Source organism: Bactrocera tryoni, chromosome 1, assembly GCF_016617805.1.
Source record: "Bactrocera tryoni isolate S06 chromosome 1, CSIRO_BtryS06_freeze2, whole genome shotgun sequence".
Classification (NCBI taxonomy): Eukaryota; Metazoa; Arthropoda; class Insecta; order Diptera; family Tephritidae; genus Bactrocera; species Bactrocera tryoni.
The window spans coordinates 20105143-20132432 of record NC_052499.1 but is presented as its reverse complement, the minus strand read 5'-3'; the positions used below and the strand labels follow the sequence as shown (position 1 = coordinate 20132432).

At 37.3% G+C, this 27290-nt stretch overlaps 3 protein-coding genes across 4 annotated transcripts; 2 read left to right on the top strand and 1 right to left on the bottom strand.

Annotated features, from left to right (window-relative positions):
* Positions 1-1552: 1552 nt before the first annotated feature.
* Positions 1553-7304, top strand: LOC120766236 (myb-like protein P). Its single transcript, XM_040091614.1, has 3 exons — positions 1553-1621; positions 5443-7248; positions 7296-7304. Exons 1-3 carry the CDS (start codon positions 1553-1555, stop codon positions 7302-7304), a joined length of 1884 nt encoding a protein of 627 aa, XP_039947548.1.
* LOC120782891 lies at positions 5448-21563 on the top strand. 2 transcript variants are annotated; one of them, XM_040115440.1, is made up of 4 exons: positions 5448-7630; positions 10456-10662; positions 19966-20103; positions 20271-21563. In XM_040115440.1, the coding sequence occupies exons 1-4, from the start codon at positions 7372-7374 to the stop codon at positions 20549-20551; spliced, it is 885 nt and encodes a 294-aa protein (XP_039971374.1). In that variant the 5' UTR covers positions 5448-7371; the 3' UTR covers positions 20552-21563. The 2 variants fall into 2 exon arrangements, with proteins under 2 accessions (XP_039971374.1, XP_039971375.1); XM_040115441.1 differs by having other exon boundaries at positions 7557-7629; positions 10454-10695.
* LOC120782893 (protein NASP homolog) lies at positions 13055-27121 on the bottom strand. Its single transcript, XM_040091506.1, has 6 exons — positions 26953-27121; positions 15808-16118; positions 15378-15726; positions 14382-14541; positions 13979-14259; positions 13055-13903 (listed from the first exon to the last, which is right to left on the bottom strand). The coding sequence occupies exons 2-6, from the start codon at positions 16071-16073 to the stop codon at positions 13670-13672; spliced, it is 1290 nt and encodes a 429-aa protein (XP_039947440.1). The 5' UTR covers positions 16074-16118; positions 26953-27121; the 3' UTR covers positions 13055-13669.
* Between the last annotated feature and the right edge of the window lie 169 nt (positions 27122-27290).

Genomic DNA, 27290 nt, shown 5'->3' with positions numbered 1-27290 from the left:
GTTTCGGTCAATGCAGAACTCCCTTAATGGAGTAAAGTTGGCTTCAAGAGAAGCCTCTGAAAATTACTTGTTTCAGTTTTTCGCCAAGAAATCAGAAAAGTTTTACAATGATGGAATAATGTCTCTAGCGGAAAAATTACAAAAAGTGGTCGAAAAAGTGGTCGACCAAAATGGTACATATTTGGTTCATTAAAGTTCATATATAGAAATAAGTTGAAGCAAATTTTCTATGCTAGTCGAGCAAATTTTCTATGTAGACGAGGTTCAAATTCAGTTTGCCTCGTGAGACCACAATAATTAGCCGAAATTACCCGCTATTTATTGAGGGAAGCTCCACAGACTACACACTTCCTGGAGAAAAGAAACATTTAATTGTACAGTTTCGGAATTGCAACATCCAAAAATAGGTTTACCTTCAAAGTTCTGCGTTTGAGTATGTGCGCCTGTCGCTTGTGACAAATGTTCTTTTTTTCTAACTGCTGCATGTCAGGAAATCTCAAATTTGGATGTTTTAAACTCAAGCTACAGAGTTACATTTGCCAGCCAGTACATTGAGTTATATTTTTGTAGCAACTCTGTTGCTCTACGCCGGGCTGGCAGCAGCCGCTAACGGGCGGCAACAAAAACCGTCTGTCATGCCAGTAGTAAGCCATAAAACTAGGCCAAGCCAAGGCCAATGCAATGGCATAATCCACTTGCAACAATTTGTACCGCCATTCACATGTTACGTGAGCAAATATTCTATTTTTATTTCACTCTTCGGCTGTGAAAATTGTATCTTATTTCTGACTTTAATATTGCCTCTCTCATTGCCAATTCGAGTTGGTTTTTCGATCGCTTAAATTGTTTTCTTTTTACCACATGGTGGATATACGTGTATTTGCGTGGAAACTAATCTAACTGCAAATAAAACAGCCAAGGTGGAGCTAAGTTCAGGTTTAACAGAACATTTAATTCTCTTGCAACTTGCCAGAATTAAAGCCGGGATAATACTCTCAGATACATAAAGCTTGTTAATTATGATGATGAATTTTATCCTGAGATATGGGACTTCCAATCTTCTCCAATTTTGACCGCGGCTCCTTTAAAGCCTTCTCATGCCATCTCAGGGGTAAAATTTAATGTCTCTCGCGTATTTAGTTATTGATCCATCTCACTTTTAGCAGTTTTTAACAGCATCGTTATATGGTGAGTGGGCGGGGTTATCATCCAATTTAATCCACATCCCCACGCTTTCGGTGGGGGAATGGTAAAATAAGATAAATAGATGAGGATTGCGGAGAGACGGTGGCCCTATTTGGAAACATGGATCCAAAGCTCTTTTTCCTGCGTCTGCAGACTTCTATGCAATCAATGAGCTCCAGAACACCTGAGTTGTCGCAGAACCGGCGATAGACTGTTCAGCTGTTCTCTACACTCCTCCACCAAAGGTGATTTGATCTCGTAGGCAGAGACTATTATGGTATGGTTATACGTTATACGTTCATTGCGATAGTTAGGTTTTAGGTTTATCTCTACGCACCGACGTATGGCAAAGATCTCTGCTTGAAATATGATCGGAAAACTAGTCATGGAGAGTTTGGTGCGTAATCCGACAACTCCGTCTATGTACCATCTGATTGTACTATTTATCCCTAAGTAGTAGCTCGAGAGTGAAACCATTCCATTCAGCCTTACTGCTAGGGGCAACTTTGAACATCTTGGTGAACCTTACCTTTTTTGTAATGGAGAAGAGCGAATGGTATTACACCACTTAAGTCCTTCTTACGCTGGGATGATATTATCTTACCTCTGCCAAACCCTTCTGCTGCCATTTGAAGTAGTGTGTGTTTGGCTGCCTAATCGAAGACTAGGTAAAGTGGTGTGAGCTCAAGCTTTATTTCAAGTGCTGCCGTCGATTCCATAGGGACGGATTCACGCGAATTGAATATGTGAGATTGAACTTAAAGGTACTTGAGAACAAATTTAGGGTGACAGCTCATTGTGCAAACTGCTTTTGAACTTTTGTAATTTTTTAAATACTGACTTTCTTTAAAAAAAGGAAAGTTTGAAACTTTAGGTTCTATTCCTTTAGCATCACCAACTAAAGGTATTCTCGCATTGAATACTTTCAGAGCTAAAAGCTCTTAATAATGATAAGTCCGAGTTAATGAGGACGCTTATTAGCTCTTGATGACTCCGATGAAGTGGGTTAGCCAACGGAGGTCGAATTCTCCAACTGTAGAAACTAATATACCTCCATCGGGGTACGGACCTGAAGAAAAATTATCTCTTACATTGAACCACACAGCTCCGTAGCCACAAATTGGTTAAAGCAATCGATCGGTAGCCGATTTCGTTCATATAAAAGTCATTGTCTGTATCAGCAAACTACTAGTGCTCCAACCTGATGGGGCAGCCAGGAGAAATATCTGTGGTAAAGAGCAGCAAGAGAAGTAAAACTCGTTTTAATATTTACATATGCACATATGTATATATGAATATTTGTTCGAGCAAAATTTTCCAACCGCAACGCATTTAGCTTCGGCAATTCATTGCTTTCGAAGAATCTTCTGGAAACTTCGTTGCACTTGTGCAAAAAAAATAAATTTATCTTTTCATGTGGAGAGAATGTGTGCCATTTTAATTGCATATCGAGTGGAAGAATTGATCCCCTATGGCAATATAAATGTTTAAATGCATTGGAGGGATTATCTCTCCACATTTCATTCTGGCCTTTTACTGTTAGAATATACATATCTTCGACATATGGGCATGTAGATTTAGTTGGTGTCGTATTATATTGCTTTGTATCATATGATACGAGTATTAATGCATCATATGATAGTTTTTAAATGTGTGGGGTGCTGACTTGTATAAAGAGTTTAAAACATTATTTCATTGTTTTTCTCATCGCTAATGCTAATTAACACCGTTTCGCAATCTTAAATTAAATTAAATCTTCTGCGGGTGCCTTCTGCTGGTACTTCCTTGAATACTTACTTTCGCATCCACATTATTATTAAGCACAATTTCAGTTCAGCTTTCCTATATACTCCTCCATTAATAGCGATTTAACTTCATAAGCTGAGAGCTGAGCTTTTAGTGCCGCTTGACTATCGCGGAATATAGCGTTACAATAGTGTTGATAGGAATTGATTTCTGCACACTGCGCTCCCGCAATACCTGCTCCAATGCCTTCTTTTTCTTTTCGAGCCATCAGTGTAACACCGGATAGTGCTGCCCCTCAGTAGTAGATCGAGCATGAAATCACTCCACTCCGCTTTACTGCCGAGAGTAGCTCTAAACTTTTTTGTAACGCCGTCCCTTGAAGAAGAAGACGACATTACCTTCTCTTTGCCAAAACCCTCTGCTGCCATGTGCAGCGTGTTATGTTTCGCTGCCTCTTTGATCACTAGATGCAGCGGTGTGAGCTCCAACATGACAAGTGCGCATTGCCTTCGATCCCCAAGCAACCTCTCCATAAGGGACAATAGGCCTTACGACCATGGTATACAGCCACTTGATAATCAGCTCTATCACGTAATCCATCGTGTACTGTTTTTTCGGGAAAGATACGAAATTGCTATCATACAATTCGAACAATTCCGAATGTAAGTTCTAAATTTGTAGAGCGGCAGTTAGTGGATTCATATTTGATTCAGATTCTATTTAAACAATTTAAGTTTTATTTGTCAAAATTTAAATTTTTTGTTCTACCCAGCTTATTTCGAATTGTCAAAATTTAGTTTGGTAACAAAAGTTTCGGATTCACATGGATTCAGTGATATCAAATTATGCGTATGCGTAGCGATCATTCGTATTCTTTGATTTGCTAGAGCTGAATACCTGGCTTGCAGGTAGAGGATCTACCGGCTAGGTGTCTGCATATCATGTGTGCCTTCGTGGCTCTGGACATTGTTAATTTCACCGTAAGGTTGGGTCTAATGTGAGGCCTAGGAATTTGACCCCTTTAGGCATCTTGAACTCCCTGCCACCAAGAGATCTTCGCTTTATAAAAGGAACAACGGTTGTTTTTGAAGGATTGATATTTAAGCCTACGTTTTTGCACTATCCCTCGTGCAATATCCAAAGTCATTTTTCGGATCGAGTCACTATAGCATATAGCTGTCATACAAACTGAACGATTGGAATCTAGTGCTTGCTTGGAAATTTTTTTATTTTTCTTGTGAAGAAATAGCTTCGGTGCGGAGGAAGTAATTGTTTATTCTTGCTTTTTAGTATTATTGGTTGCCAGGCTTTCAGTGTACTGTTTCTTGATTATGCAATCTGCACAAATTCAATGCAATTTATATGAAATGTGTCATGTATGTATGTCTATGTATACTTTTTTTTGTATAAAACATGTTTATAAACATACATATATGCATGTGTGTCTTCTCCTCACAACCGAAAGTTATCACACAATGCACGCAGTCTGCCGTTTCCTAAACTTCTTTATAAATATTTATGTATATACCTAAGTACAATTATATTTTATTTATTAAATGTATATATACTAACTGTCTTGACACTGCACAATTTTTCAGTATTTAAGAAAAATTTCCATTTTTTGTTTTTTTTTCTATTTACTAGTTAAGTGTGTGTGAAAATTTTTCACAGAATTCACAAATCACTAACTTGAAATTTTCTATCTACTTTTTTATTTCTTTCTACTTTGTAGCTTGATGCTAACAAACAATAATCTTAAACGCAGTAGTTGAAAAGCTTAAACAAAGCAAACGAAAAGAAAAAAATATATATAAACTAACCAACACACACACCCACACTTACACACAAACACATGCACACAAATGCACCAATTATACGAGATTTGTTTGAAATTATTGGAAACACCGTAATTTGTAGTGAAAATTGAATTTATAATAGAGGCACACAATTCAAAGTACCGTTTACCGAGTAGGGTTGCCAACATAGAGCGAAATTTTAAAATTACAAAAAATTTTAGCACACTTTTAGGCACACAATACAAGCTGTTTTAATAATATTATAGACTATAGTCAGCAATTATTGTTAATAGACACAAAAACAACAACAGACACAACACAAGCGCATAAATATATACAAACATTCTCACCATTTGAAGCTCATTTTCAAAGCGCCTTAATTGATAAACGCTTACATAATACACACTCAACTTGCATCAAAATCACACATACACACACACACACACAGTCACACTAACACCACCGACTAAGCCGTACGAGCACATAAACCACACTATAACTGTCATATCTAACGAAGACCCGCCGACCGCACAGCACAGTTCCTTTTTTTTCGAACAATACAAAAACAACAACAAAAATTACCGAAACCACGAGCACTTCCACAAACTCAACACAAAAAACAGTTGCCGCAACCATAACCGCCACCACAACCGGACTCAAAAACATGAGCCTCAATAAGATCAAGAAACGTGACACCGACTTATGACTGGTAAAGACGCGGGTCGGTTTGGGCGTGGGTGGCGGTGGCGGCGGTAGTCACTACAAAGTGACTACGCGCTGCGTACCCGAAGTGAGCGTAACCTCACCGACCGATGGCCATTATCATGAATTACAGCCATACTCAACGGTATCAACAACATCATCATCATCATCAGCATCAACAACAAACACACCGCAGTCAGCAACAGTGGCCATAACAACAGCAACAACAACAACAACACATACGCATGCCAATCATCAGACAAGCGAACAGCAGCCATCAAAATCAGCAACACAACCACCACATCAACCACATCAACTACATCAACCACATCAACAACATCACCATCATCAACAACAGCAACACAAACCAAAAGAAAATCACAAACAACAAGCGCAACAACAGAAAGCACATAAGAAATCGAAAGCCAAGTCGAGTAGCCACGGCAACAGCAACAGCAATAGCCACTGCTATAGCAACTATAATTACAACAGCAATAACAACAACAATAATAATAATAGCAAGAACAGCATTAACCATAGCAACAGCCATAGCCAAAATAGTAGTAACAGTAAAACTTTTCTACAACGCAGTAAACACACTAACAACATTTATTCATCAGGAGCCACACTGGTGGAGGAGGAGGACTTCAATGAATTGACCGCCGTACCGACAGCAACCATTGTGATAGCAACAAATGTGAATGGCAAAGTGCGCATAAGTCCACAAGCGACCATCAACAACAGCAGTGCTGGTCCGGGCATTGGCAACGGCACCGGCAAAGAGTCGGTTCGCCAGCTGCCACCACCACTAAAACTGACCGCCAGCACAACAACGACGCCAACAAGACCGACAACAATTGCCGCGCCAACGAAAAATCTACTGCAACGCCAGAAGGCGACCCAGCAGCCACATCAGCAGCAACAGGCGAGTCCAACCAGAAGCACAGCTGAGAAATTGCTTGCACAAACTAGTGAGGAAAGTCAACCCACTGAATTGACACCGCTGGTGGAGACGCACGACGATATCACGCACGGTCACAGTTCGACAGCACACACACCTTCCTCGAATACAAACACCGCCAGCTCAACGCAACGCTCCAATAGTACCGCGATCGCCGCGTCTGTTTCGCCAACAGCTAGTGTTGGTTTAGCTACAGCAGCAACACAGTACATTGGCGACTTGTCGCCTGCCACATCGGCTGCCAGCATCATCTCCGCAGTAGGCGTTGCGAACGCGCCGAACATTTACGGTCAGCAAACTATCGTACCGGCTGCACCAACGGCACCACCGCCCACAGCTATCGCTGCTGCTGCTGCCGCCACCACCACAACTTACAGTCACAACTCGAAGACTACACGCTCCTGGCCGGTAATCTATAGGAATCCACACCATTACGACTACGAGGCACTCTACGTGCAGGCGTCTGGCGGTAGCACTAAACCGGTGGTTGGCGCAAATCATCACTACCACCATCAGCCGGCGAGTCACTTTCAAATCGGCAGTAGCGCTTTCAAGCAGAACTGTTATTCGAATCAATTTGCTCAATCCATTTTGTATACGTCAAGCAATGAGGACCTGAGCGCCATCAATGAGCACGGCGGCGATGGTGTTGGTGGCGGTACAACCGGTGGCAGCAGTAATTTCGGCGTTAGCAACGGTCCCAGCAATCACAATACGAAAAACAATACACAAACGACGTGCTACTACTTTGCGCCAAGTCGGCATAACAGCATTTATGAACATCCGTCGGCTGTGGTGCATAATTCCTCGTTTCAATTTGATCCGACTGCGGCAACAACTGCAGCCGCTGCAGCGGCTGTTGAGAGTTTAAGACGCAGCAATAGCATACTGTTGCGTAATAGCAGCTGCGCTAAGGCGCTGAATCAAAACGGTGACGGCACTGGCGGCGGTCTGGGCACACCCACATCACTCAATTCGGCTATGGATATGGGTAGTAGCTCGGGCGCGTCGGGTTGCTGCTCTAACTGTTGTGTTGGACCACCGCCAGTGCTATTTCTGTTTGTGACGCTGCTGATGACTACCAGCGCGACGGCAATGCTCTGTGCCGCCATTATGACTGATCACTGGGAGCATGTCACTTGGGATCGCAACAGTTTGGATCGCTACACGAATCGTTCGAGCATGCAGTTGGAGTGGATGTTGGACGATAAAGTGGCGATGCTGAAGCCCGACAAAAAAGGTAAATGAGAACGTTCAAGTTGAGTATTGCATGTACTTAGATACGTTATTATATTCTGACTAAATTCATACTACTATATCTTATGGCGTCAGGAATTAATTTTTCTTACAGAACGTCAAGCCTTTGCTTGTCTTACTTCGGCCGTAGTTCTGTATCTTTATTCGAAAGTGATTATGTGCTGATCGATAAAGATCTTATCTTTAATCTTTCGTAAATTTCCATTTGCTTCAAGCAGTTTTTTGGTTTCTGGCTTTCTGATAACTGCAGTTTCACTTATTTGATATCCGTTGAATAGAGACGAGTAGGACTGAGCTCTGATATATTGAAGTAAATATTTTCTGTGGTGTATAAAAGCTACAGCTTTAGCTACAGTATCGTTTAAGCTTCTTGGTTCATCGAGTTTAGAATGGGTAAGGCTTAATCTGAGTGAATATGTAGATTTCGGCGTTGGAATTGTAAATCATAGAACCAAAAAGTTAGATTTTTTGTTTTCTCCGGAGTAACAGGGTCTATTGTGCCCTCTCCTAAGTCACAACGTCTCAACTTGGTCCAGCAATTTGATAAATTTCAAGACACTGTTAAGTGCTATTGAGGCGATGTGATCCCTATTTGGAAACATGGATCCAAAGGCGTTTATCCTGCGCCTACAAACTGCGGTGTAGTCGATTAGCAGGTGTTCTAGTGTTTCAGACTCCAGGTCGTAATTCGCACAAGAAGCCCATATTAATAAGTGCTTCTTGAGCTTACAATGGGCAGTGAAGAAGGCTACAAGTAGCTTTGGAGTTTGATTACATATCTAAACCTTGAAAGATTGTAACCACCCATTAGCAACTTGGCATGGCACACGCCTAGAAGTTGTTGCCAATGTTTCTCCGAATCCTCTGCTTCACCATTTCGAAGCAACTCCTTTAAGGTGTAGGGAACGCTCCATATGTGATAATCGGTGGCACGATCATGATGTACAATCATCTGACAATCCTTGGCTTGCAACCGCAGGATCTACTAGCAAGCCGATTGCACCCTATAACTGAGTAATTTGATCATGATCAGATCAACATGCTGCTTCCACCGCAGAGTGGAGTTCAGAGTGAGACCGAGATAATTGACTATATTAGTCATCTCTATTTCTCTGCTCCCAAGTGTTAGGTTCCTGATATCAGGCCAGGCAGATACCTGCGTCTCGTAAACGGGACTATGGTCGTCTTCAAGGGGTTGATGCTGAGTCCAACAATCCTGCACCATCCCTTGGTTAGGCTTAGTCCTCTTTGTACGATATCGCAGAGAGCGTCCTCAAATTTTCTTCCATCCGCGCACCGGTGCCGCCACATTCCTTTTCTCCAGGGCTCTTGCTACGCTCGTGTGGGTCGTGTTGTCAAAGGCACCTTCGATGTCTAAGAAGGCACAATACATTACCTTCCCTTTTTCCAGAGAACGCTGTATCTCGGAATTTAGCTGGTACAGAGCAGTATTTATCGATCTGCCTGCTCTGTAAGCATGCTGGTTCGCATGCAGGGGTGATATTTTCTGCGCCTTCGACCTTATTTCGTGGCCCAAGATCTTTTCCATACTCTTTAGGTAGAAGGAAGTTAGACTAATCGGTCTGAAGGATTTAGCCTCTGAGTAGTATTTCCTTCCTACCTTCGGTATAAAGATCACCTTTGGTGTCCTCCATGGTTCAGAGATATAAGCCAGCGCCAAGCTATCTCTCATCAGCTGAACAAGGTAGGACAATATAACCTGCTCTTTTGGTATTGAGGAGATGTTTTCACAGAAGTTTCTGGAATTTTCCTGCTTTGCAGACCTAATCTCGTTATTGTAGGTTGCTTCTTTACTCCTTCCAGTTCCCAGTACGCTTGGCCTTGTTGATGAGCTCTGATCTGAGTACTGACAGTCTACCTGGTCACCACGAGCAGTTGCGTCTTTTGGTGATCGCCTTTAGGGGGCCGCTGCAGTGATATGCTCTTGTCCTCCTGCAGTAATCCGCTAGGCTCTGCACAGCCTCTGGGTGCGCAGTCTTTGAATCCCCTGGAAAGTAGGACGCTGCGAGGACAAAGTCCGCACCTTCGTCATCCTTAGCCTGCACAGCGACCAGGTTTTGTGTTAGGAACTCTGAAATACAGAAGTAATCAATATTGTTCCTAACTACTACACAAACTCTGGGTCTCACACTAGAGACATCACAGTTTACCTTATTCGAGTCCGAGTTAAGACCCCTGACTTCTCCTTTGTGGAGCAATGACTCATGGAATAATTAAGAATCAACCCTAAACAGAGGATAGAAGTTCTCCTTCTTGAAGAGAAGTAAAAATGCATTGATCTATATGACTCAAATCAAGGGGGTAAGATGCCTGTTTGCAGGGCTTCCTGGCTTGTCTATTGCTGGGCATAAGACTCAACCTGCCGAATTGGTATATCAGAGCCAATATAATATATAAAGACTGCAATTGTACCAAATATGCTCCGGTCATGAGTTACCTCGCTGCTCAACTGAAATCGGTGGTGATTTGACTAATATGTTGTTATTCCCTGAGTAGAAGAAGGTATGGAAATGCCATCGGTTAATACAAGACATCATAAATGGATTTTGGAGTAATTTACCAATATACATTTTTCATGAGCCTGTACTTATATAATAACTTCGTTTCCGTCTAACAAGGTACTGTATTTGGAACGGTAAGCTCGGTAGCTTTACTGAACTTAATTAGGTTAGGTTTTATAAAGCAGGAAAAAAGGAATTTTCTCCTCCGAAAAGCACTGATATCAACTCTAACTTCAGGCTTACTTTCCTATCGTATTTAACTCATTGTTTTCGCTTATAATTGCAGCAGAATATCGTTTTCGTCGTGAAACCGTTTTCCTCGTACCCATGCATGGTGGCATTTGGACTTTGTGCATAGACTTGCCAATGCAGGAATTGCAAGAGCTGCGAAGACATCCGAAGTTTCCACGCGGTGCACCGCCTTGCGTCAATTATCTAGCCGGTTCGATGGAGAATGCACGCGGCGAAGAACAACGCAACGATTGGCAACATAGTGAGTCCCAGACCTCATTGCAGCCCCATTTAAGTACGTATGGTACAATCTATGTGTATTTCTAAAACACATACACACACAGGAAAATACAACAACACAAAAATTTAGTATAATTTTAATTGCGAAAAAGTAAACAAAAAAAAAAAAAAAAATTGGTCGCACACACACATATAGCAAGAAATGTTCTCTCACTTGCAACTGCAATTTCTACGTCAAAATATTGAACTTTCATCTTTAACAAGCTACTAAATTCAACTGTCGTACTATCTGAAGTATCTTTTAGGCAGCAACTTTACTACTCGATTACATACATACGCGAATATTTATTTAATGCATTACATAGTATGTAGTAATCCAATAAGCCGTGCTACACAAATAATTGCATTAGACAATAGTTTCGTAATCATCGAATGCATATGTAGTCACTTTAATGCTACTCACTGTTAGTTACATACATATGTAGTTAAACATTCCGTACATACATATTTACATTTTATATACAAAGGAGTACTGAGAAAATGTTACGCTTATAGAGAATTTAGAAAATTTAAAATATTAGTGAAAACTAGTTTAGAATTCATTGTTATCTCGCTCAACTGATAACTGAAAATACTTTAACTTCGGTTGCACCGAAGCTTAATACACGTCAAAAATACAAAAGATGCCATACAACTCTTGATTTTGGTCGTTCAGTTTGTATGGCAGCCATACGCTATGGTGGTCCGATCTGATTGATTTTTTCGTAGATTATACCGTTACCTCGGGCAATAGTCCATGCCAAATTTCATGAAGGTATCTCGACAAATAAATTTTCAAAGCCATGCTGTTGGTGGTTTGCCGGACTCAACTGTCTTCACTACTGGGGAGAGGAGAGATATCGGACGATAGGACTCCCCTTTGTTGGCGGATTTACCAGGTTTCAGTAGTGGGACCACTCTTCCGATGGTTTGAGGCGAGCGTTCGCATAGGGCGCCAGATTTATGCTATTTAGCAGACCACCACTAGCGGTGGTAATATCGGGCGAGCTATTACATGTGCCCATAATTCTGGTGGGAACTTCATCATTCATTGTGCAAAATGTCGAATCCTCTTGTCTGATCCGCCAGCTCCTTCCCCCTACGGTCATTTGACAGGCAGGAATGCCAAAGATCGTGCCTGGTACCAACCGGTTTTCACCACGAAGTAGTCCACCTATATTCAGGTGATATCCTGTAGGGCAATATGAAAATAGGGTATTTAATATAAAAGGGATGTTGCCATCGAAAAGACGATATTGCACGGTGTTGTGTAGTATAAAGGCTAGGCCTCCACCATTATTTCGTTCGAAATCCTTACGTATAACTTCGAAACGTGCACACCTAAGAAGATCTGAGAGGTTGTTTAACTTGGTTTCTTGTCTTCTTATCTCCCCGATCTTACTCTGGAGGCCGTTGCAGTTGAATTGTAAAATTCGAGTTTGTCGGACTGATCATAATGGGAGTCATGCTGCCTTTTTGAGCTCCTATGGACCGGAGCGATCCTTTGTTGTTCACTAAGGTGCAGTGATGGCGCAGTGCGCGAACTTGGTGCAGATTGCAAGGCGGTAGAGCCTAAGGTCGCAGCAGTGCGTTGGCACCCTGTGCCAGAATAAATACATGCATACGTACAATTTTCGAATTTGCTTTCTACAACTCAAAAGCTAACGAATATTTTATTCGAAAATTGGCTTGAAAATCCGAAAATCGAGTTACAGAATATAAAAAATCCGAATTCGAGTAAACTTTTTTGCGAATCGAGTTACAGAATAGGCCCCTTGAGCAAATCTTAAGAGTGATCATCTTGTATGTATTGCGCCTAACCGGGCTAACCAGGGAGGAGTTTGGAAGAAGCCTTTTAGCGCAAACACAGCAGAAAAATTCATCTAGGTCTGGGTTGGACTCAACGCCAGCACTAGTTAGGAGGATACCGAGCAACCCTTTTGCGAGCCCCTTGGGCGAATAAAATGCGGGTCAATGATCAAATCTTAAGATAGCCCACCTTGCATGTATTGCACCGAACCGGGTGGAGTTTGGAAGAAGCCATTTAGCGCAGACGCAGCAGAAAAATTCCTCTAGGTCTGGGTTGGTCTCAATGCCAGCACGAGTCAGGAGGATACGGAGCAACCCTGTTGCGAGGCGTTGCTCCATTGATGACAAACTTAATCTAAAACTTACCGATCTAAACAAGGTAGGTGGCCTGATAAAATCCGGGCCAATTACAGTAACGTAGAACCGGCTGTCGTGGGAATTGTTAGTCTCATCGTCTCCTTTTGGTGCTTACAAGCATTATGGCAAACTTAAATTACCCTGTACAGGGTATGAATATTCTTAGAAAAAAATTGTTTTTGTAGGAATATTATTAATATATTTGATTGTTTAACTTAACACTACGCATTTTTTGTTGTGTTTTCTTACAGTAGGGGAGAGTAGTGTAGAAATGAGTTTGATAACAAACATTTGTGCCACAAAAAATAACAATACAAAAATTAGCAAGATAGACTATTAATTAGATAATTTAAGTATATATTTATATAAGTATGTATTTGCAATGTATATGCTTACAACTAAACGCTTTGTAGAGAAATTTAAGAAAATTCAACATTGAAAGTTGCGAAAGCGAAAAAACAAAATTATAAAATGGTAAGAATTGTGACTTCAATTGAATTAGTAAAAAACGCAAAACATAAAGAAACAAATTCGGAGTACTATAATAACAATTTGTCTTTTGAGTGTTGCGAAAAAATAAAAATAAATCTTGATTACGTAAAACAAAACAAAAAATTAAAAAATTTAACCAGTAGAAAAAAAAAACACAAAAAATACAAATAAAAATAACTAATTTTTAAAACTAAATGAGAACTCTTCGAACAAAAATTATGCTCTTCGTGCACATATAAACGAAATTGTCCTCTTTTGTTGCCATTAAAGAAACGAAAAAAGTTCATAAAATAAATAAAAAATAACACGGCAGCACGAAAAACATAAAATAATTAGGCAGTTGGTCGTTTGGCTGGAGACGCCCCAACCTCGGCTTCCGCGTTCTCACTCGGCTTCTTCCGTTTAATTAAATGTGAAATATCTGTCGGCTTGGCTGCACTCGAGGACGACGCGCCCGCTGCTGAGGCTGCTCCTGCGGCTGTGGAGGAACCTGCACCATTTGAATCCGTTGATGCGCCAATCGGCTTGATGTAACTATCCAGCGCAGCGCGTACCTCGGCCACGTTCTATGCAGAGCAAAACAAAATACATAAAAATTATTAGTAACTATTGTTGTTGTTTATTGTGGTACAATATTGCACCTGTGCTTGCGTCTCCTCGATTTCGGATATTTTCGCCCAAATCTCCTGTTTGGTTTCCTCCAAATCCTGTATTTTGTTCTTCCGCTTCTCGCTGAGCTCCTCTTCGCACTCTTGCATCTCCTTTATTTCACCATCGATTAGCTCACATGCAGCTTTCAGCGATTCAGCGCCCTCTTTGTTCATCTGTTGCATCAAATAGGTTAGACCGATTTTGTAATGTATTTCTGCCATGGCGCGGCGATAGTTTGGCGGCATTTCACGGTAAATTTTTAAGGCTTTCACTGCATGGTTGATAGATGAGAGCGACAGAGAGAGAGAAAGCAATAGATACAAAGAGAGGAAGAAAACCAAAACTGTATAAATGTGGGGTGCTTTTATTTGTACTGTTGTGTTTTATATTTACTGTAATCGTCACGTGCCGCCTCCGGCAAATTGTTCTCGAATTCGATATTAGCCAGTTCCGTTCGCACCTCAGCCAAGTTTGACATGCCTTCTCCGCCTTGACGTGAGAAAATTTTGTCAGCCAACTCAAGGATTTCCCAGGCCAATTGCAGATTCGAAGCCTAAAGGTCAAGTGGCAAAGAATTATGAAGACATTTTCTCGAATTAGAGAAAAAGAAAACAGAAACACAGCCGTTCAAAAAAATCATAATATAAATCCCACAGAGGAAAAAATAAAGATTTGCTGAGCTTTCGGAGTTTCAAACATGATTCTTGATATAATTCAAATCATTTAGTTGTAGACAGTTATGTATGTACGTATGTATGTATGTTTCTTTGTTTAATTTAAGTTTAATTTTTCGTTGAACATTTTAGATCATTATCATTTCGTTTTTAATTTTTTTAACTTTTTTATTTGATATTTATTTTTATTTTTTTGTTTTTATTGTAGTTTTATTTTTACTTTTTATTTTGTTCTTTTTATATTTATTTTTGTTGTTAATTTTATTTTTTTTATTTTTATTTATTTTTTTTATTTATTTATTTATTTTCTTTTTTAATTTTTATTTATAATATTTAATATATTTTATATATATTATTTGTTTTCCATTTTTTTTAAGTAGTTTATTAAATATTATTGTATTGTATTATTGTATTTTTTAATCTAATATAAAATCCAATCTTATCCCCCAAACTTCTTCAAAATTCGCACGTACATATACATATGTATATGTACATACGTTCGTCCCGTCCACAAAAAATTTAATTTGTAAAAGTCTACAAATACAACACTGCTTGTGTGTTTGGCAACTACATCGCACAGCCAGTTGATTGAGTGGCGTAAGGCACTCATTGTTTGCGACAATTCCCAAATTCAATTGAAATCATTTCGATTGCATTTGAAGCGCTCAAAACACGTACTTATTTCAAAATGAAATTAACTTCAAGTGGTACTCACCGCGTCATTATCTACATCCGGAATCTCCTCACCACTAGCATCGCCATTTGATGTGCTTGGCTTTTCATCATCCTCAACGGGCGTTGCGGCAACAGGTGCTTTAGCCGTTGAATCCACCTCCATTTCATCACTCTTCTCTTTGTTATCTTTTAAGGGGCCACTCGCCTCCGCCTCCGCCGCCGCACCGTTACTACCATTCTTGGCGGTTGGTGATGCATCGACGGCCATCTCGTCTCCATCATCATCATCATCGTCATCATCGTCATCATCATCATCGAGTTCCTCTTCGTCCGGCACATCGATGACTTTGTTTTCATCCAATGCTAAGGCAATCAGGGATTTTGCATAGCTATGAATGAAAGGAATAAAAGCAAAATTGCTACTTTTTAGTCTGCTTCTGCTTGTTGAACTCGCTTCAAGTGGCACTTACAGCAAATATGGCATGCCCAATTCATTGGACTGCTCGCCATACAATTCTTCATAGAGGGCACATGCTTGACTCAGCATATCAGCCGCATCGCTATAGTTTTTTAAAAGAAAATTTCGTGAACCATAACAGTACAATTCTTTGGCTTCAAGGAATTTCTTTGCTTGTTCCAGGTCGATAGACTCCATATCGTCCTCATTAAATCGGCTTTCTTTTGCAGCACTGCCATCATCGTTGGATACTACAGGATTTTGCTCATCTGTTGACATCTTTATATATATATATATATTTTCGTTTTAAGTATTGAAAATAAACTGCAATTAACGAGAAATTTATAAAAAATTATTGTAGCACATACACATATATGTATGTATGTATATGAATTTATGAATAGTAATAGTATATATGTAGCAAATGTAGGTTAGGTTTTTTTCATGTATTTCAAATTGGCTGCATATGCATTTAGATGAATTTCGTAAAACAAAAATAGTTTAAGTAACAAACAGAATATTCTCTGTAGTTTTACGCTGCATCAAATTCTTCGTCGCTCAATAGTCAACAACTCAAGATTCTTCCAATCACGTAGGTTGTACCTGCAAATCTTTGAGTAACTATTTCCGCATTTGGTTATATTTATAGTAGTGCTTAACAAACAATATTACGTACTTGCTTGTAGTCATGCATGATTTAGATTAGTTAAATAACTATTTAGCCAGCCATATGCTTATTTGATATATATTTTTATGCAAATATATAAATATTAGCATACCCATTCCGCTGCTAAATCATTTTTACTAAATTCATTTCCATTTCCATAATATTTTCGAATACTAATTTCCAAAACTACCAGAATTGCTTCAAAAAGCATTTTAAAAATGATGAAATAAGTAAGATAAGCTTAAAATTTATCATTTCATGGGAGATAATATAATAATTAACGATCTATCTATCGATGTCTCGTCAAAGGGAATATTTTCTTTAAGCACTTGATCCTGATTGCTGTTGTTGTTGTTGTTTTAACGGAATATCTAATCCCCGTTAGGATGGTAAGGGTCACTTGTGTTGTCGTCGACGTCATCCAACGGAAGGCCCAAGAAACGTGCTGTTTCGACGGGGTCGGACCAGAGGAGTAGCGTTCGTAGGGCACGCAAAGAGGTGGTCAGTATCATGCGGAGCCTCGTTGCTCAATTTATATGACTGCTATATTGCCGGTTCCGACAAATAAGCAGCTTCTGGGGGAGAAAGGACGTGTGAAAAATATCAGATTTTTTTGGTACCAGTAAACACGTTACAACTGTGAAAGTATTATAAAAATTAATAAATCCGCAGAGTTGATTTTTAAATCAAAAATATTTACTTGCTGACACTTTAAAACAACCAACCGAAGTGCATGAATAAATTATCAAATATGGAATATGCCGATGTGTGCAAGGATATGCAAATAGCACGTGAAATAAATTAAAAACAATGTCAGCTTGCGGCAGACAGCGCACTTACATACAAGTATATGTGCGTGTTCATTTCAATTTAAATATAAGTACATGTATGTAGTTTTTAGTTCGTTTGCTATGGTGATATTCCATCACAATCACATGGATGAGCACAATGCATTTCCTCGGCACTTCGGCTCTTCCGCCAATGTGTTGTGCATTAATGCGTGAACTTGGCAATGCCCTTCATTTCAAATTACAGATTTTTATTATGAAAATGAGTTGTAAATATTTTTGGTAGCAAGTATTACAGACGCGACATTTGTAGTTACATATATATGTATGTATGTATATATATAATATGTATATGAAAAAATGTTCGAATTTACATAAGTGTACATGTAGTTATCGAATAATCGGAATATAATGCTAATTAGTCGCAAAAATTATAAGCAATTTTTTATCAAATGCGCAATACATCAAGAGTTTTAAAATTCGCTTTTTAATAAATTCAACGGAAATAATTCTGCTAATTTTTTGAAAAAAAAACTTAATTTACAAATTGTAATAAGGAATAGAGTATTTCTCCTACAAAAGACTTGGGAGTTTTTATAATTGTTTTTCTCCTACAAAAAGCTTGCGAGTTTTTATTATTGTTTTTATCGATGTCCGAATGTTATACAAAATATATATTTTTAGTTTTCAATTCGTATTTCTATTTCATATTTTTTATTTTGCTTCAACCCGAATGCCGGCATGCCCACAGTCCTTTTCATTAGCTTGCCATCGATAATCTTCGTCTTGGAATCGGTATACGTACCGGGTTTTGGTTCTACGCCAACATTCAGACGTGGACGACCACTTTTGCACTTTTCAGCACTCACTATACCACTAGCTATCGCTGCAGCATTGTCATGGTTAAGACTGCCGACTTCGATTTCATGTGCATTCGCCATTATCAGCAATTTATAATAAATTATATAACTTTTGTATATGTTTGTGCTTTCTTTGCAATGATAACAAATTTTCTACTTTAATATTTCAAGATATTTTTTATAAATAAAATTAATTTTTATGGCTTTAAACTACACGAGAGCAGTTCGGGCGATGTGAGAACTGTTCGTTTAAGTTAACAGTTATGTGTGTACATACGACGGAAGGTCTTGAATGGTAGGCGGTCTTGAATGGTAGGAGCCGGCAGTTACATACATACATATATTGGCACACATTGCTAGTTTATGCTTATGCTGTTTATATACATATGCTGTTTTCGTGTTTTGGATATACATACATTTGGATTCATATTTTAGTGTTCCACAGAGCAGCATATATTTACATGCCGTTTTTTAAATACATATGTATGTAATAAATATTTTTCGGTATTTATGCCAATAATCCGTACACAATTTTCTTGTGCGTTTGAACGATGATTTTATAATATCTTATGTTTCAAACAGCGAATCCCGACCTAACGAAATAAAAAGTTAACTTCGGCTGTATCGAGGCTATATTACCGTCACCACAGGGCCATTTCTTCTAGTATAAAAGGGTATAAAAAATAGTTTATGTTCATTTTGAACGGACAATGTGTATGGCAGCTATATGCTATAAAAGTCCGATCTGATTAATTTTTTTCGGAGATTGTAACATTGTCTTGGGCAATTGTCCATGTTAAATTTCGTGAAGATATCTCTTCTAGTATAAAAGGGTATAAAAAAAAAATAGTGTATGTTCATTTTGAACGGACAATGTGTATGGCAGCTATATGCTATAAAAGTCCGATCTGATTAATTTTTTTCGGAGATTGTAACATTGTCTTGGGCAATTGTCCATGTTAAATTTCGTGAAGATATCTCTTCAAATAAAAAAGTTTACCATACAAGGACTTGATTTTGATCGTTCAGTTTGTATGAAAGCTATAAGCTATAGTGGTCCGATATTGGTGGTTTCGACAAGTGAGCAGGTTTTTGGGGAGAAAAGAACGTGTGCTAAATTTCAAATCGAAAAGTCAAAAGCTCAGGGACCAGTTCACGTATATACCGAGAGACAGAGGGACATGACTAAATTTAATCAACTCATTACTCTTTTAATGCATATATGGTATATATGTATATTCTTTATATATCTCCGACATTTCTTTCTGGATGCTACGAACTTCGTGGCAAACTTAATATACCCTTTTCGGAGCATAAAAGGAACCGATGCCGCGGTATATTAAATGCATAAGTACTGATGATGAAGTACCGACATTCGTTCCCAACACAGGCGGTTGTATATAACCCCAACAGAACTAGTTTCATATCCACCCAAGAACTCTTGCTTGCGTACCATTTTCCGAAACTATTTGTGATACCTTTTAGGCAGCTAAACAACTACGCCTACATTTAGATTTGTTTTCATATTTCATAAACATTTGTTTAGCGCACAGCTTAAGCTTTTTTATACACATAACCGCGCATATAACTAGATAACATTGCAATCATATTATATACATACATAACCATATTATATACCAACAATAATTAAAATAAAATCAGAAATTTTAATACGCTTTAAAGTAGTCAACATTTCACAAAATAAACCATATTTTTTAAGCTGTGCAAATATTACTCCAATTTACTACATAACCTTAAACCTTTATCTAACAAACAGTTTTAAATAAAATTTCGCCTACATAACAGCACAACTAAATGTTTAATATAACTGTAATCTTTCTCCACATAAACTAAAGGAATGCAAAACTTGTCAATTTCCTGCTCATTGGTCTGCCTAATTATACTGGGCAGCGCAGCATTGGTGGGCGCCTTCGGTGTTTGTCAGCGTCAAATAAGCGCCATACTAATCACAGGCGTCATGTATCTACTAGCGGGTAAGTTGAGACCGTAGAACGGCACTACGCAAGGAAATAGTATTGCTGCAGACAATTTTATATTTGAAGGCAACTGCCTGCCCACATACAAACTATTGTAACTTATTACTTTTTTGCTTGAAGAATATATTTACATACATATATACTTTTTGGTTTTCTTATTGCAGCACTCTTTGCGCTCTTCACGCTTATGATTATACATTTTAAACGGCAACAAGGACGGCCCATGTTGGATAGCGACTATGATGGCACCGTTGACGGTATTGTGGCGCGACCGGGCGGCGTAGCGATTATGGCTAAACCGTTATTGGGTGCACGCATATTTCTGACATCATGGAGTTTGGATTTGGGTTGGGGCGGTGTTGTCTTGTGCGGCATAACGTCAGTGTTATGGATTTTGCTGTCGAAAATTATGCGTTACAATCCATTTTCAGCGCTAATGATTTAGTCGATGGAGGTCGTCTAAGGTCGCACAAGGCCGTGCAGGTGCTGTAGGTGCGTATCGAGTGACAAAGCGACTACAATTGCAAGCTTCCGCATGCAAACGGTCGAGGACTTCGTGGAAATATGTATGTGTGTGTACAAATAAATGTACGGGTGAAATATTTTAGGAAATCCAGCTAATTACAAAGCGCTGCACTTGGTTAGTTATGCAATGTAATTAAAGAGTAAATGTAACCGTAACTTTAACTGTTGAACAAACAAATGTCAGACACAAAATAAACTGACTAAAACAGTGCTGCTTTGGCAAAGGATACGAGAAAATAATAACTCTAAATGATTATGTAATATTTCTACTAGTTACATAAAAATTTATAATGTTTATAAAAATTACAGTAAATAGTTTATCCTCATTTACAATTGTAAACAAAACCGCAAATTTCCTGATATTTTTTATATTTACTCTAAAAATCAGTAATGCAATTTATTAAGGAAAAGCTTTATACAAGAATTTTGGGTCTATGTACATATGTATGTATTTATGTATATAGGGCGTGCTGGGCATTTGAGAGCATTTGTAAGGCTATTTACTACTTAAATTTTTTTCTTCAGTAAGCGATTTTTTTTAAGTAAACGATTTGCCCTCTATTTGACAACACTTCTATTCTAAAAATGCGAGTTTAATAGTCTAAACTCTGTACTAACCTAAAAAATTATAATTATTTTTGCTTTTCTTTGAGAAACAGTTTGAGGTTCGCATAATTTTAACTACGCAAAATCAGTTATCTGCTGAATAATAGAGACAATGAGAGTAAAAGTTAACTTTTTGGTCTTCCTTGCTACAAAAGTTATAATAATATGGATATGTCTCACTTCACACGACTTCCGAAACCGTAGGATCAGCAGATAAGACTGTCTGCAGTTCTGGAGGACGATGCTAAGATGAAGGCTATAAATCCAAGCCAGTGTTGTGAATTTTATAATTCAAAAATTGTGGAAATAAATTCGATTTTCAATTTTGTCAACTTTTTTTTTCTTAAATTGAGAGTTGAAGTAAAACAGGGAAAATGTACATATTTCTAACTGGAAAACTATAATTAAAAGTAACTAAATATAAATAAGACAAAAGGCGCTAAACTATGCAGATATTTTATTAGGTTAGGTTGATCTGGGAGGTCCATAAGCCACGCATAGACCAGTTTGGTCCATTGCCATGAGAGATGGAGTTCAATTGCTAAGTTCAAGGGGAGTAGTCATCGTTTAGGACGCAGCCTAACTATCAATACCTTGTCCAGTGTATCATGCCGTGAAGACTCCAGGTGCTTACAGCCTAGTCTTCCTAATGCGGAACAAGTGCACAAGAGATGCTCCATTGTTTGACTAATGCCCTGCTCTAGGCAATTCCTGCAGTCTTCTCAATCTGTCAACCCAACATCTGCCACCAGACAGTGACCAGTTAGTATTCCCTGATATTTTATTAAGAATAAGCTTTTCTTTCAAAAACAAAATACTAATAATAATGGTAGAACATGAAGTAGACCGTTCCCTCGACAGTTGGGTCTAAGTAAGCGCAACGGACACGGATTTTTGTCCGAATAAGAACTGTCAAGTCGGCACAATTTCTCGAAATTACTTTAGGAAAGTTGTTTGCCGCTACAACAACAATAACACTCCGAAATTATAAAAAAAAATTCTTTCTTTCTAAAAAACTCTATTTTAAGCCGATTTTTGGGATTAAACCTTTTCTTTGAATCCGGTACTTGGGATTAAAAATGTTTTTTTTTTTGCTGTCAATAAATCATTTAAATGAAATTCAATTATTTTATTTAATTCTTTCCAATTCGGAAATTCACACTAGTTTATGTTAGATTGTAATCAAATACCTGATGCACCCTTATAAGCTCGCCTTGTTATTTAATTTGCCTATAATTGCTGCGGAATAAAATTTAGTAGCATCTAGTTTATAAATATACCCTGCAAATGAGTGTCATGCACAAAATCTTAAATATTATTATATAACAAAATTCAAGTTTTTTGATTCAATATAAAAGCCACGCTTATATTCTTATATATGTATATCTATATAACTATTTTTTTACAAAAAAAAATAATATGAATAGAATTTACACCTACAGATAACTGTCTAAACACACATATGTATGTATATTTACAAAAATATGCTGAATAAACCGATTCACTTATGTAAAAATTTACTTTATACAAAACAAATGTGCGTTAAAAATATAATTATTTAATTTTACACTAAGTCATAAGAGTAAAAAAGTTTTTCTATAAAAAATAAAATGCACCTTTACAATGTTATAGCGCTGCTTGTAGCCTTAAATTAGACAAATTGTTAGTTAATTATAATCATTGTAGAAAAAAGCAAAATATTCAAAATATTATAAATTCATATGCAGCTAAAGTCTGATTAAGACTCAACTACCCGCCAATTGAAAAGAAACAAAAACTCTACTACCACATGCATATGTATTTAGCTAAAACGTTTCGCCTTTAACACACCATTTCAAACTGAGCCTAATCTAAATTACGTATTTAACTTTCATATTTAAGTTTAGTACCACAGATTCATTGTGGTGTTTTAATTTTCAAAATAAACTCAATATTCATTAGTTACAGATATATGTATGTTCTTTTACGGAAAACCTCTCAGTTGACGAGATTTCTTCACGAAATTTGGCGTAGATTATTGTCCGAGGCAACGCTACAATATCCGAAGAAATTGTTCAGATCGGAATACTATAGATTATAGCTACCATGCAATCCGAACGAACAAAATGAAGATTAAGATATTTTTTTTTTGCCCCTATGAAGGGTATAATAGTCTGGGTAACCGAAGTTAACGGTTTTATTATTTTGGTATTATGTTTTAATATTAAGATTTATTCCAAACAAACTTCTTTAGCTTGATGATTTTCATTATTGATTTTTGAATAGTAAAAACAAGTTCCAACGGTCCATACATTGTACATACATATATACAATTGCAAAAAATAAATCAACAATAGAAATAATACATTGATGGATTGTTTTAAAAACATAATTATCCTTACCGGAGTTGAAGAAAATGCTTTATCAAAACAACTTAATTATAAAACAATAAAAAAATGCTAATGAAATTACGTAACCAGCAAGAAAATGGCAAATAAATTGTAAAATTGTAAAAAAAATAAACTACTTTTACATATGCATATATGTTATATGTACGTGCAATATACATATGGTATATAATGAAAATTATATATTATATACTAGAAGCTACATTATTTTTATGTAAACGCTTTGCCTTAAAATTTAAAATTATATTAAATACAAAAATTAATAAAAAAAATATATTTAAACAGCAATCGGTTGTTTAGTTTTCCATATTTCAGGTAAGCAAAGAAATTAACGATTAACTAGTTTAACAATCGCAAGCTGCAGATATTGTGTCTTTGTGGTAGCTGTCTTAGATATTTGAATGTATGTACAACTTTGTTCAAAATAAAAGCACTGCCATAACCAGAAATTTAAATGCATAAAGTGCCACTTTAATTAGGTAAAAAAAATTAAATAAAAGTTTCAGCTGTGATTAATAATAGTAGTATTGCGGATTTTACATTAAAAATCAACAGTTTACTGTAATAATTCGAAATAAAGTTTAAATGATGCGCATTTCATGGGCATGGAGTCACCATAACGCCTGCGTTTTTCGAGAGGAATGGCCTTCCGCGCCTTTTTCACAACACTTCATAATTGCTTCGTATTTGACGGATTATCTTTCCCTACAAAGATTCTCAACTGGATTAAGGTCCGGTTACTAGGCCGGTCAACGAATATAACCTCAACTCCATTTAGACAAATCAATTTTTTGCCAACCTGCTGATATGCTTGTGGTCGTTATCCTGTTGATAGACGATTTCAACGGCATTTTCAATTAGGCGTGACTCCATTATTTTAACATACAATTTGGCATCCATGTTTTCTTTAATCCAAAATAACGACCTATACCATAGTATGAGAAGCACTCCCATACATTAATTTTGGCCCCTCCGTGTTTTACAGTTCCTGAAACATCAAATGAAGCGTTTACTGGCCTCCGTACATACTGTCGGCGTCCTCGGGAACCATATCAAACAATTTTTGTTTCGTCGGACCACAATATGTTTCGCCATTCTTCGACTAGTCAATGCGGGTGCTTGCTCTTCATCAAATTTAACTCTGGCCTGCACCTGTCGGGGTTTAAGTAATGCCACCTTTCTTGTGCGCTTGCCATACAGTATAGCTGTTATCAACTTTCTTATTGCTAAGATTTAACCATCTTTAATTTTTTATTTTTGCAAAAGAAATATGTTTTAAAATTTAAAGGGCGATGTATTCACTAAAGAACTATGTATAAAATTTTGGCATTTCAATCAAATTCAACTACGCAAAAACATAACGGGACTCCAAGAAGTGATTAAAAATCAATTTAAGCCCAGAGTGACAATATTTGGGCTATTTTGTGGCATATAAAACATTAAATGAACAGAATTTTTTAAGTGTAAAAATATAATTGTTTTTATTTTCACAAGCCGCTGATATTGTTTCGAACACAGTTGTGTGTACATAGATAAATTGAGTGTTGAAGTTATTGTTGTTGTAACGGTCTATCGGGACATTATTTGGAGGGGCGAGAGATGTTTCGATTAGGTTGTATCATAGGGAAGCGAACTGAAATCTCCGCCTATTAATAAAAAATAAATAATTCTAATTATATTCGAATTAAGTTTTAAGCAAACCTTGGTGACTATGGTGCGTTTCATCTACCAGAAATTATCAGAGCACTGTTACGATATATGTACATATGTATGTGAGGCCAATCACTGCGATTTGATTGCATTTATCTAGTTTTTCTATCAAAAAGTGATTAATTTCCTTAAATTAATTAACAATTAAACGTTATTTGCAGACGAAAAAGTCTTTTGAACCTTTTAAAAAATAATGCAATCCTTAAAAATTATAAGTAAGTCATAAAACACTTTATGAATATGTCACAGCAGCAACCGACAATTATTATCTTATACATGTATTTTCATTTCAAGAAATTACTTCTCATTTTTTATTCTTAATAAAATTTTAATATGTGTGCATTAGAAAATTGCCATTATTATTTACATGAATGAGAAATTGGTAACCAAATATAAAACGAACCTTATCCCTTTTTAAGAAAACCTGCTTTTTAGAGAAAATTAACAAGTTCATTGAAGATCATATTTGGAGTTCATCAACATTTCATAAATGCGAATGAACTCCATACGTTCCATTGGAATTATTTTTGCAAACGATTTTTAAATGCATATATTACGAATATTTGTTGTTGTTGCCAGAAACAGATGTTAAAAGAAAAAAAAATTAAATTCTGTTCCATCGAAGCTATAATACCCTTCACAAACACAAAAAATTCCACATAACAACCCAATCCGTAAAGATAAACATGTTTTCCACACAAGGACATGATTTCGACTTTGTTTGTTGGGCAGCTATATGCAATAGTGGTCCGATATCGATACCGACAAACGAGCACCTTTTTCGGGAATAAATGAAGCCTGCTAAAATTTAAGACCGGTAGCTCAAAACAGAGGGAATTCGTATGTATACAGACAGACGGACATAGCTAAATTGATTTAGCTTGTCATGCGGATAATTTTTCTCTTTTTCGTCTGGATGTTATAAAAGTAGATACAAATTTAATATACCCTATTCAGGGTATAAAAATATATATACATTAAAAACGTGTTTTTATGCGCCTCGTGCAAGGTCGATACACCGCTATTTTTTGCAAACAAATGAAACACTTTATAGGTACAATTCAAAATGCATATATGTACATATATACTAATTTACAAATAAATATATACGCAAGTTTTAGTTAATGATATTCATGCGCTATTTAGTTTAGTTATTCCATTAATGTGCCATTTTAAGCAGTACGTAGCATAATGTAAGTTAAGGCGGGTAAAATCTATATAACAAATTCGCCCGCCAATATCAATGTTTTGGATCGCATTGAAAATGCACAAAGCGTGTACATAGGTAGGTAGGTATGTAAAAATACGCAGAGTTAATATGCAAAAGCAAAAAATGAAGGGAAATCCAGCTGCAGATTACTAAACGACGTAGGAAGGTTCATTCACCCACCTCACCATCTTCTCTCCAGCTCTTTTTGACGCGTGCTAAGCTCTGTATTTCAAGAATCACATATTTCCCAATGTAATAGCAAAATACACAAATTCACACATTACATGACTACGTGCAATTATTTTATATTATGATGTCAACTTATTAATCACAAGTGAAAACAAATGACACAAAACGCTTGGTGACCACACAACAAAAGTCTGCTGCTAAACACAATCCAATGCTTACCTTTGTAAAAACTGTTTGCGGTCAACTGTTAAAACAACTCTCCAATTATGTTATATTTTTAAATATTGTGTATATTCCAATTAAAAGTAAGCAAGTGCAATAATCGTCCGCACACTTAAATTTTCGTAAGTATAATGGAATCTGGATGCGTTTTGATTACTGCTGGCCAAAATGCCGCTTAATTCCGTTGTTAAATGTTAGCTGGCGTTCTTCTCTTTCGTACCTTTTATTTAGCATGCTGACAGCTGTTTGTATAAAAAGAGATAGAAAGCATGTGTTGTGAAAAATTTTGCGCGCGACGACTGTGTCAATTGCACTGTATCATTCGCAATAAGCGA